The sequence below is a fragment of the Haemaphysalis longicornis genome, unplaced genomic scaffold (assembly GCF_048455015.1).
Source record: "Haemaphysalis longicornis isolate Haplotype H1 unplaced genomic scaffold, Haemaphysalis longicornis Haplotype H1 scaffold_6, whole genome shotgun sequence".
NCBI lineage: Eukaryota > Metazoa > Arthropoda > Arachnida > Ixodida > Ixodidae > Haemaphysalis > Haemaphysalis longicornis.
Genome location: NW_027526407.1, coordinates 36,067,059 through 36,079,925, shown reverse-complemented (window position 1 = coordinate 36,079,925; position 12,867 = coordinate 36,067,059). Strand labels below are relative to the sequence as shown.

The 12,867-nt window shown below is 47.1% G+C and overlaps 1 protein-coding gene across 2 annotated transcripts in view; it reads left to right on the top strand.

The window, feature by feature from the left end:
• Positions 1-12,867, top strand: part of LOC144142477 (uncharacterized) — a 65,242-nt gene that overhangs the window by 26,971 nt on the left and 25,404 nt on the right. The window contains exon 2 of one of the 2 annotated variants that reach the window (XM_077674018.1): positions 428-484. The exons of the other annotated variant lie outside the window; for it this stretch is intronic. Coding sequence (XP_077530144.1) covers positions 428-484 — 57 coding nt within the window. The remainder of the gene's footprint in view (positions 1-427; positions 485-12,867) is intronic. 2 annotated transcript variants of the gene reach the window in all.

The window sequence follows — 12,867 nt, the reverse complement described above, 5'->3', positions numbered from 1 at the left end:
CCAATGGTCCGGAAGAGGAGAAACAACGCGACGACCACGGTCTAAGAATAGCGACACGCCCTTTGTACTTAAGCGAGACAAACGCTTTCCACTCAATCTGTTCCCTCCTCCGCACTTAAGGGCCGCTGCACCTTTCGGGGTTATTTCTCATGACTCTCCATCTCTGCATCCTACAAGATCGCCAAAAGAGCAGGTGGGCAACGGGACCAAGATGGCCTTTGCGGGTGTACCTCTCACAATTGTTTTCTCTTGGAAGGAAAGGGGGAGCCATGGCCTTCCTTTTTTTCCAAGCTGCGTTTGGAAGAACGCAGAGCCTTCAACTAGCTGCAAACACACGGGAAGGGCGCCACGGGCAATGGAGATAGGGTAGTACCAGTGAAAGGGTGAAGCCAATGCCTATACTACACCGTTGCTTCTTTGCTTTCAGTGGCGGTGGAACGCCAGGAGGCGCAAAAAGAAGTCCCCAAGGCCCCTAAAAGGAAGGGTGAGTAGTTGCCGTGACGATAGGCAATCACTCTTCCTTTTTTTCTCGGAATCGCTCTTCCCTCTTCTCTCTCTCTCTTTCTCTTTCTATCTCTCTCTCGTGCAGCGGGGCAAGCGGCCACGCCCTGTATGCTTATATTGAACCCCTCGAGCACTACTTCCTTCTTCCTATCGGTTTCCTTCATTCTTTTGTTCTCCTGTCACCCATGCCTCGTTTTGTCCTCCTTCCCGTCAGCCCCTCGTTTGCTCGTCCTTTCATCCCCCTACGTAGCGCTCTTCACACAACTTTGTCGTTGTTCCCACGCATTCGCCCTATTCTTATTCGTGCCGCCTATGCACCGGCCTCATATTTCCGCCGGGACCAAGTCCTTAAACAGAGGACGCCCTCGTAAAGAAAGGGGAAAGTGAACCGAAGACGACCGGTGTCTTGGTACTCCTATGGTAGACGAGTGGGCGAGTGCGATCTTCCTCCGTGCGCATGTTTGTATTACGTGCCGTCTACAGCAGACCGTCGTTGGGGAACGCGGAGAGGCTAGTATCTCAACGCTAGCCTAGAATGTCAGAGTTCACCGGTGCTCCGCCGTGCGTTAAGAAAGGGAAGCCTCGAGCCAGAAGCTCTTCGCCGTGCTCATTGCGAGCAAGAAACCATTTCATGCTCTTCTTGTCAGGACTTTGTAAGAGCAAGAAATTACTCAAGGCCACGCCTTTCGGCCTTTTCTTTATTCGTCAGTGTCAAGGTTCAACAGTTCGATCATATTTTCACACGGAACAACTCTGCTGTGAGTCTGGTTTACGACAACGAGCACAAGTTACCTATCAGCATGACCAACCGAAAAATAAAACTTCAAATGACCCGGGCCATCATTCGATTTAAATAAAAAAAAATCCTGGGCCATCTCCACTAACGTGAAACCTGGTGAAGGGCGAAGCACGCAGTGTATAAATGTATTCTTGGCGCCTTGACGTTTTTGCCAACGGAGATGAAACCGTTGGGGGGTAGGGGTATAAAGCTTTGCTGTAAAAGTCGTTTGTGTTTGAAGCACGAAGCTCTCTAGCGCGAGGCGTAAACGACTGTCGCGGTGTATTTTTTAGTACGCGTTACGTTCTAGCGCGAGGCATAAGCAAGTTTCCTGGTGTTTTAGTACCGTGACTACATGAGACGAACGACGATGATGACAGGAGACGCTAAAATAGTGTCTATGCTGCACGGAATTGCAGAATATGCGAGCATCACGTTTTCTGTGGGGTAATAGAACAATGCAGATCACGTTCTATGAAGAAATTATACGGTAAGATTTGCCATTCGAAGAATTTGTTTCATTCGCCGTGGCGATTAGTACTGTGAAAGCGCTCCGGACAAGTTCCCCTTGTCAGCTTCGTAAAGAAGCTAAAACACAAGAACGGGCATTCCCCTGCGTATTATAACGGTTATCAAAAATTCAGTCATTTTTCTGTATCTTTTTGGCATGGCAATATGGGAAACTTTTGCAATTAACAATGACACAGGCATTTTTAAATTATTGTTCCAATTTTAATTTTTTGAAGCACCATGAACTTCGCTGCAAAGGAAACAGGGTATACGAAAACGTTTTTGTAATACTCTCCAGCGTGATTTTCTCCGAGGGTGAAGCTAGGCAAAGCTTCCCCCTCAATGCTTATAAAAAAAACGAAGTATCTAGAGTGCCGTCCGGCGATGCTCCAGCTCAGTGCTACAGCCATGGGTATATAGCGCCATCGGACGACATTCCAAAGTTTAGGACGATGTTGGCACAGCTCAAAGCGTCTGTTGTTGTGGTGTATAAGTTCCGTATTAGGTTCCTGACGCCAAGGAGTGTGTTGGAAACCGGGGCTTGCCTCAATTTTTTCATCTTAATATTCAATTATATTTCGTCTGCCTGAATTATGTTTTGGCTTTTCAAAGGTTTGCTTTTTGTTGGGTTGGTTAGGTTAGGTTACGTTGGGTTAGGTTAGGTTTGGTTAGGTTAGGATAGGTCAGGTCAGGTCAGGCCAGGTCAGGTTAGGTTAGGTTACCTTACGCTAAGTTGGGCAAGCCATGTAGTACCAGACGCGGCATCACTTTGCAGAAACCCCGGTGGACATCGATATAGTGGAGTGGTTATAGTAACGTCGAACGGCAGTCGATAGACAGGTAAAAGAAAAATACGAAGACCAACACGCATGTGTCAGTGCAGAAAACCCGCATGGAACGCTCTTTCTTAGCAGATAAAAGAAAATGCATAGTGCATGCATACCGCGGGGTTTGTCGGCGGCCTCCCTGGAAGAAACAGCCGCCAAGCTTCGCGTAAACAGTGCTGAAGGATGAGACGCGCTTCTGAAGAACTTGGAATTGGTTATACGCACAAGATGAAAAGCGCCGCATAGCAAGCCGCGCCGGTCGGCGATGAATGCTAGTCTCGGGGATGCTTTTCTTCCCTGAGGAATCTTCGCCATACTTCGGGTTATGCAAGAACCCCTGCTCTCTTTCATCTCTACGTTCCTATCTCTGCTTGCTTATTCTTTCTGAACAAGCGGGACTAGCTTACCGGGCAATCAAAATGTGAGCAAGCAAACAAAACTCCAGGGATAAAAGGCGGTATGTCTTCCTCCGATGAAAAGACATGAATGCCCCGGGAGGATGCCTGGATTCAATAGGAGGGCACCCCAGTGTCTTGAAGGAAGCCGACGCCAGATGGGAAGGGACAAAGAGACAGGGAGTGATGCCAACTTTCTGGCTTCTTAAACTTGCTCCGGACTGTTTAATTAGTGTTTGTGGCGCGTCCGTGGCTTTCCTTCTGAGTGCATCAATATGAACAAGAAATCAGAGCAGAAATATATACCGTTTAGGAGCGAAAGTCAACAGAAAATTTGCATACCAAAAGAAAAAGAATATTCAGTGGTTTAGGCAAAATAAAACTGGCATGCGGACACATGAAAATGAAGATGAAGAACGATAAGAGAGAAGGAAGGCGGAAGTCCGGCGGAAGAGATTAGTGATGACAATGTTGCCCTATATTTTGCCGGCAATTAAATATGGTGTGGCCGCAGAACTGCACTTAAAAAGCCAGTTTTCAAGCTTTCTACCTTTCGCGAAAGACATGTCAGCAACGGCTAATGTTATGTAAAGGAACATGAGTATGGTACGACGTACCAATACTGCGCAGAGGCAACCGTGCGGTGACCCGCAATCCGCATCTTTCATAATATTTAGGAACTAATGTGAGTTCACAAAGTCACCCACAGTATAGAAGATGTCGCTAAACCTTATAAACTAGTCAGTCAGTGAAACTGTTAGCGCAGATATAAATATTCTCTCCATCTTCCCACGAGGGGAACCCTGGGGTGATGCAAGGCATCTCACGGGGTTCAATTCGCTGGAGCTGGTTACGGTTGCGTCAGCCAACGCGGTAGCAGGCATGTTAGTGTCCATTTCCACTCATCGGAGCAGCAGGTGGAGCAGCAGTCGGAGCAGTAGCAGCGAGAGCGACTGACGGAGCGCACAGAACAGGGAGGATGCGGAGCGAGAAGAAGCGAAACAGAACCAAAACACTGCACGAGCCGCTATCAGCCACGCAGCGCACATCCCGTCAACGCCGCGGAGAAGTGGCGGCAGGCGGCGCAGCGATCGCGAAGCTCGAGGCGTATAGCCGCTCCGCGAGAGAGAGTGATGAGAGATAGACGCGCATGCGCGCTAACGCACATCTGGCATGGCGAGGAGAACGAGAGAGAGTGTAGCATACGCGCGCTAAAGGCGCGCTGACGCACAGCTGACATGGCGAGGAGAACGCGCTAACGCAGCTGGCAGGCGAGGGGAAAGGAGGAGGGTTGCGGACTCATGCACGCCGGATGGAAGGACAGGCCGAGTGTAAGAGATGCCTTGAATCTAAAAAAGTTTAAATGCGTTTGCACTGCTAGGTAAAAATTTCCGCGAAGCATAGGCACGCGCACACGAGCTCTAGGCATTTTCTAGGTTTTGTTAACTACCGCGAGGTCGCGGTGCAACCCGCGCTCACGTGCGCGCGCTTGGCAATTTTCGGTATTTTTAACTGCGGATAAGATTGCATTGGAAAACGTTTATTGAACATAAAAGTGGGTGGCTTTCTTAGTCCAGATAGCCGCGAGCTAGCGCAGCAGCTTGGGCGCGAGCGATGAGGCGTTCTTGGTCCTCGCACCGTGAGCTGGCCAGCTCGCGCTGCCACTGCTCAGGGGATGAGGAAGAAAATTTTCTATTTGCTGAAGTGGTTCGCTGTTAAAACACATGTTTACTCAGAAAAACAGGTTTGGCAGTAGGATAGCAAAAAAGGAGTAAACCATCGATTGTACTCAATACAACAAAACAAAAAAAGAGAACAGCCATGATTAGTTTTAAAGCAAAGCTTTTTACCTCTACCCCCCAAGGGTTCTTTCGGGACCGTTGGTGTCACCAGAAAACTCCAGCGAACAAATAAAAGAATTTACCGGCACCGCCGGGAATCGAACCTGGAACTAATGGACTAACAAAGCGAAAGCCCGTTGTCTTAGCGATTTAGCTAGGAGCCCATGCGAAGACAGGCAAGACAGGTGGTGTACTCACCAAGCACATCTACGGGTTTACCCCCTGCGTTGTCGCTGAATGCCACGTGAAAGCGTCACGCAACCACTTACGCCCGTCTAGCGGCCCTGTGCGCACCTTGCTCATGTGCTGAGTTTCAAAAATTAAAGGAAGCTCACACCAATGCATGGCATTATACTTCTAGTACGCCAATGGGCTAAAGCCTGTGGCCTGCAGTGTTCACGTAAAAATCACAGCTCCTTGCCGTCCGCCCTCACGCCAAATCAAGGAATACATTCAAATACTCCTTGGTGACCAGGCCATCACTCCAAGCCCCATCATCAAGATCCTGGGCATATATATCGAGGCTAACACCAAGACTGACGTCTCCTTGCAGCGCCTAAAAAACAGCATTAATCAAATCATACACATGATCAGGCGAGTTGCCACCAAGAAGCGAGGCCTAAAGGAATCTGGTACCTTTCGATTAATTGAAGCTTTTGTCCTCTCGAGAGTCACTTACGTCAACCTCGACAAGGAAGACATATTCTTCTCAACAAGGAAGACATAGAGATGCTTTATATAATGATTAGAAAGGTGGTTGAGCAGGCCATTGGTCTTCTCATGAGTGCATCCACACAGAGGCTGCTTAGCACGGAGCTCCGCAACACGGTGGAAGAGCTGATAGAAGGCCATCTTTCTAACCAGAAGGTCCGACTCAGAACTGCGATGGGTAACCGCATGATTCACGAGATTGGCTGGGCAGCCCAGAATGTCACTCCGCTTGACGTACTCCCAGACTCTTGGCGACTAAAACTAAAGATGCTTTCTTTGCTTAGAAATACGAACCCCTCACATGACGAGGGTCACCGAAAAGCACGGGCTCAAAGGCTAAACACCACCCTCGGTAGGGATCATGCAGTTATCTACACAGACGCCTCCAAACATCGAGGGAAGCAATACGCCATCATCGTGGCTACCTCCAGAACCAACCTCCTTGCGTGTACCTCGCTTAGGACCCAAGAAATGACGGCAGCAGAAGAGGCAGCTATCACGTTGGCTCTCACTCAACCAGGGGTTCGGAGGGTCACCGATTCCCAGCAAGCCTACTGGAATTACCAGTCGGGTTGGGTGTCCTGACCTGCACTGCACGTGCTAAAAAACCACTCCCCAAAGGGTTCCATTCAGCTCATCTGGACACCCCCTCACGCGTCTACCGAGGGCAACAAATACGCCCACCCAACAAGCCTGCGCTTTTACATCCCGTGCTATGGAGCTGCACGAGGACAGTCACCCGCTTGTCACGTTCAGGGAGATAACCCAGCATTATCGCCTTCTGAGACAGACCGTACCTTCGCCTTAAACTGACGTTTCCAGAGAACAACAACGGCTCATACAATCCGGGCTTCTTTTCACAGCCTACGCGTCTCCACTTAATGCATCGGAATCGCTACGACACTGAATGTAAATTTTGCTCAGAAGTAGGAACACTCCGCCCGTAATCGGGGTGTGCGACTTTAGCCCTGAGCACCCTCCTCTCTTACCATCAACAACCCAACAAGAGCAATGGGAGATGCTGCTGTCCAGGCCCTTTCTACCTACCCAGCTTCAGCGGGTGGACAGAACACAGGCCCTGCGGGCTGAATATGGGCCCCACAGAAGAAGGAATCATTCTCCAGGGCTGCTGTCTGGGCCGTTCAGAAATCTGAACAGAAGTATTTCCTCCTCCTCCTTCTCTGCCGCAAATCTCATCGCCTCCGTCCGCGGCGCAGAGACGGAGAAGTCAGATCGTCTAACACCGGGTTGGAGCTTACTTCAATTTTATAAAAAAAAAAGTTTCCACTCTTGTGCTACAACAATACAACTCAACCAAACACCGTTCATGCATCATGCATTGATTTAACCTTACCAAGGATATCTCTTTGAAGTAATAAATGGTGTGGTTAAGTGCATTTCACTTCTCTCTGGTTTTACTATTTGTAGAGCGATGTGAGTGAATTTAAGTGACGTCGCATGGGTAATCGTTATGGGTGCCGTTTACAGCTTTGCTTTCCAACCACATTCACGGGGTGGATTGGCGCGATTTTTTTATTCTGGCTGCAAATAAACATTTGCAAATTCCTTTTATTCACAGTATTCAAATCTATAGTTAAATCTACGCCAAAGTTTAACATCTCCGGAATCTTATACCTTAACATTTGTTGCCCATAATTTGCTCCAAACTACGGAATGTTCCAAATATTATGGCTGCGTGTTGCATGTATCGCGGGTGGTTTCTGTACAGCAATTAAGCGGTTAAAGAAATTACTCTCAAATCTGATTGTAATAGTCGTTAGTCAATTGTGATTGTAATCTGAATACGAATTATCATCATAAGTCGAACTGAATCTAATTTCTGCAGGGCTGTCAGAGAGCGACGAGAATACGAACGGCTTCGTAGGAAACAAAACTGTCTCGTGTGCCAGCAGAACAGTTCTCTGGATATTCCCGCGAACCATGCAGTGGGTTTGCTTACTCATGTGTTTTGTTTTACCTCCCGGCTGCGCCCGGCTGTTTTATCTGTGTTCCAAGCGAAGCACGGGTTCCGTTCTTTCTTTTAACAGCGGAGTTGTTGTTACCGGCCGTAAGTTCGGGGTTCGTGCGCGCCGAAAACTCCCCGCAATAAACGCTATTGCGCAGGCGTCGTGCAGATGTCGCAATACCTCCTCGACAACAGAAAGACACGTGACAGCGGACTCCGCAACGCTCGAGAGGAGCATGCGCATGGGCTCAGTATCGTGCAAGACCCCTCGCGCACAGCGTCTTCGCAGTTCTCGGCATGGCCCGGCCGCGGATAGTTGGCACGACCGACGAAGAGGCCGCGATCCGAAAGTCAGGGGGTACTACTGAAACTATGTGTCCGTCAGTGCTCACCCACAACAGTTTCGTGATTCAAGTCTTGCGCATGAGTGCCAGCTTCCCTGGATTTCTTTAATGCGCACGAGTCATCCCATTTGATAAGGAGATTGTTTTGTCCTGTCGTTTCTCTACTAAAGTAATCTTCTGTGATCTCCAGTCATCTTTATTTATTATACCTTACAGGCCCATTGAAGAACATTGAGTAAGAGCATTGAGCATGCCATTCGACGGTTTGCAAAACAATCACGCCGACTGATAAATGGTCACCGAGCAGACGCCACGCCATCCGATTCGCCGACATTTGCCTGCGCACGTCACTTTGCCTTCTGCTGCTTCGCCGCTTGTGTATTCTTTTAGCTGTTAAGGGAGCCCACGTGCGCTGCAATTAACTTGCTTTGCATTCGAGGCTCGTGACAATATTTAAGAATAAGCTCCACTTTCAGAGCAAGCCTCAAGGCGAGCAAGACCGGTTATACTGGACTTGTAGTTCAAAAGCTTTTTTTAATTTTAACAGCTCCCTTCATTTTACTGGTCGAGATTGAGATTGTCAAACAGCTCCGTTGTTTCATTAATTTTCTAATCTATCAAGTATCTATATATTTTTTATAAATTTCTTTTCTGAGGTTTAGTTCGAGGCAATGTTGCAGGAACAATATAGGGTTTCCCCAACAAAAGCCGCAGCGAAAGGGCAGCTTCTCTAGAGAACATTCGCTTGTAGAGCCGGCGCACATATCACTTTGAGTGTTCTCCGATCTGTATCGGAGTTCGAAAAGTGCGGGGCATAGAATTGACCCTTGCGGTACAACCAGCGGTACAACTCAAGCTGAAAGGTAAAGCCAGTTTTTTTTTACCTGAGTTATTGCTACGATGAAATCTCGATGGTGATTGGATCGTGTGTTTGCACGTTGACTCAGCATAAGTCGAAAGCATCGCACAAGCCAAATAAGAACCCCTGCATGGAAAGCTTCTCGAAGATATCACTGGATTTTTTTTAGCTAAAGGTAGATCTATGAATTTATAATGAAGCAGATTTGTGTAGGAAATGTTTGCATATCCGTCTCTAGTGTAACTTTATACCCCCACCGCAGGTCTAGTGAGAAATGTGATACCTCCCGTCTCCTCTCCAGCCAAGCATTTTAATGCCTCCTAATGAAAACATCCGCCGCATTTCTAATGAGAAGGCATTATTCTCCTTGTCTGCACTGCGCCTGATGAAAACCCGAGCCGAACCTTTACGCTTGCGTAGTCCATCCCCCAAAGATTTTAATTACGCCGCCGTTTTGATGTACGCTGGCACATAGGTGCACTAGCGCAGATTTCCTCCGGAACTATGCATGTATCACCCACTGCATTAACATGGAATAAATTAAACTTGGTATACAGGACTCTGTATACGGTACGTCGTATATGGGACATACGTGTAGGTCGGCAGTTGACTGCGCCGATGCTAACCATAAAAATAAGTCTCTGCTGGGGCAAGTTCTCTGCGCACTATACAGCCAGGTACATGATACAGGTGGTTGACTCTTCGTCAGCCACCTGTATCATGCACTCCTTCCAAGAAGGCCAGCTTTTTCGCGGTCACAGCTCCTGCTCACGGAATTCACTGCCCTCGAGCTACATTCCGGCTCCCCACGTACGCTCATTGGCGTCCACAAACAGTGCATTCGTGGCCTTCCAGGGGGGAGTACGTGATATAAGGGGCTAAGCAAGGTGTGCGCACTTGCATACTGCGCAGTTTAGTGGCAAAACCTTCTCTTTGCGTGTTTTTTTTTATTTATACAAGTCTCCCTAGAAAAAATAAAATTTATTTGGAACTTTGCGCGTGTTGTCCTCTGTCACATCCTCTGTCTGGAAATTTTGTGCTGAACTGTAATGAAGCACACCAGTTTTTCTTCTCGTAACATGACGTTTTACTGGCTTCAAACAAAGACTGGTGGGCCGAACCATTCATTTTGTTGCGGATCACACAGCGAAGCAGATTCGGTTTTATTGGCTTAACCGCATTCGCAAAACAAAACAAGATTAAACAGGATGACGTCTAAAAGAATGCACGAAACTGCTGCGTCATAACGTGATTGGCGCTGGTTAGAGAAGCTGTGAAGTGTTCGACGCCACATTCTTTTTATATTACAAATTATTACTTATTAATTATAAGCAAAGTAAAGTAAAAAAGTAAAAAGCATAAAAAAGTATAAGTATAAATAAAGTAAAGTTATAAAATTATCACTTATTAGAAAGAGTATTTCGTAGGTTGCTGGAATGGAGTAGAGTAAGTTGTGGAGGCTACTTTCTTCAAATTAAATAAAGCTGTAGTTCCCCTTCATGGCTCCTTGAACCAACCGTCATTGCGGAGTACCACATGTGGCGGCCTCATTGTAACGTGAAAACAGTTCGTGCTTTCAGCATGCATATTCACAACAAAAGCACAGTCCAAGTAACGAGACCCATGTAACGATAATGTTCCTCTTTTCCCGTTTTTCTTTACTGCTTTTATTTACGAAGGCCTTTCCTGTATAATATTGATTTGATAAACTCATTACCGTTTTCACCGCCTTTAATTAACTCTTGCGCTTGTCGACTGTTTCTCATCAGATGTTAATCATGTCATTGCCACAGCTCGTCCACCCTACCGTGACAATAGGCTTCGCGTCTTAGTAAAGCTACGACGCGCAAAGAACAAGGATATGCGAAAGATTGCCACATATTCTCATAAGCAAAATACGCAGTGCTCCCCCGTAATGCAATAAAGAACACGTAAGCACCTCACTGCACCTTAAGACGCAAACAATGCACAGCATAAAATAATCCTGCCAGTAACCATAATATAGTTTATCCAAACCTAATTATCGCCTCCACGTTATTATTTAATAACAGGGACTGTGCATGCAAGGAAGTCGCAATAAGGCGCTAAATAAAGGCACCCGACTTCTGGAAGACGCTGGAACGAAAAGTATGTACACAGCGCCTGGCGAGGCATAGAGACCCAACACAACTTAAAAGAAAAAAACCCACGCCGCCATAGAAGCCGCTACTACCACGTTGGCGCTAATTAACATACAGAGAAGCGCGGAGCTTCGACGCGGGCTGCCTTTTGATGGCGCGACAATGTTACTGCATCCATATTTAATGAGGGCCCACCGCATTATGCGCATCGCTATGTTCTGGCCCACCGTCGTTGCTTTTATGTTCGTTGTGTGAAAATTGGTTTAACACTGATTATTTTTGTCTACGGGACCGAACAAAAACATCGTGTTTTTCTTGTTCATACGCCCGTTAGTGTATGTGCAAGCGGAAAGGTAACCAACAGCGACAAAGGAGAAATTAAATTATCTGGTCCAGGCCTCATTATTGAGCTTCCTAGGCAGTGCATTTACCGAGTTCGTGTACGTTCCGTTCGAAAAGTGAGCATTGCCTAATTAACGCGCACATCTGTGCACGTCGTGTGCTTTGTCGTTTTTTGTTTTTTTTTTTTTTTACACACGACAGCGGTCAGTTGTTTCTTCTTCCTTCGTTGTGCCGTGGCCATTGTGGGTTAATCACTGTCTGTCCTTCGCCTACATCGCGATGCACGCGACAATATTTGGCCCCTGCAAATAGTCGCAGTAACGATTACACGCCAATTCCTACTAATCTCTCTAGATTCGTGATTGGTACGTTGCAGCCTTTCAGGATGGCCAGACTATTTTTTCTCGTTTCGTAGAGGCCATCACGAAGCAGCGGCACTCAGTTCCCATGTGTACAGGTGCCCCAAAATGTAAACGGAGCACAGGTTGGAGATTATGAGGGTATTTCTCCGTCATGTGCCTAGCCAGCAACCTCTAAGTGAATTTTCAAGAAAGTCATTCTAGAATAAAATCTGGCTGCACATTTTTTTATTTATGCTGGCAGCCGCATAAAATAGAAATTACTCTAATTTCACGAAGCCGTGTTCCGTTTACGTTTTGGGGCACCTTCAATAGCGGATCCAGGGGGCGGGGTCCGGATGCCCTGACCCCCCCCCCCCCTTAATTTGGGAATTTATACTCCCATGAAGATGGACCTTATAAGGTCGTAAAAAGTCTAGTTGATATTTTTTTTCTTTTTCTTGCATTTCTGGTTTTCCAAAATTTCGGTTAATAGCAAAGGCTCCTCCTCCTCAATATCACTGTCATTATTATCATCACTGATAGAAGCTGACTCCCCTCTCAGAAAAAAACCTGGACCCGCCCCTGGGCACCTGTACAATCCAACACTTTGTGCACGGTACAGAACATTAATAAAAAATGATAGGTTGCGCACCACACCTAAGCAGGCCTAATGTTATTTAGACAGGAAGGCGGAGAATTGGTCTCAGAAAATATTTTCACAACAAAAATATCACGACATTTGGCACAAGGTTGTACATTTCCTCGGTTTAGAGCTCAGGCTTTAGCACCAAACCAGAAACTTCCATCACTCGGCCACGTATGCCGAGAACCGGGCCCCTCTTAGCAGTTACTCAAAGTAATAGTGGGGGTGTTCAACATGAACCGGTACATGGCGCTTGGTGTATACAGGAAGTGGCTAGCTTGTACCTGCAAGGCATGGAAGCAGAATGTCGCCACGGAGCATGCGCCAAAGAATTACAATTCTGCCCCTGATATTACACTGTAGGAAATAGCTTCGGTTACTGTTTTTCAAGAGCGTGCCCACTTGCCAGCGAGCCAGCATGGCGGCTTGACGTGCCAGGGACTCTAGGTTCGCAATTCTACCCGCGTCCAGCAAACTATGAGAAGGCTCAGAAAGGTTGCCAAGGCTTCAGTTACAGCAGCACGTTGATGCAATTTTATGAATTTTGTGTTAGTTATACAGCCAGTATCAAAGACGAATACCGTGCGCTACTTTTCTGCCAAATTTTAATGTCTCCCTGCAATACGAGGTACTTAGGCAATGCACACTTGGTAAGCATGTCTCTGAACAAGCACAAGCCCGCCGAA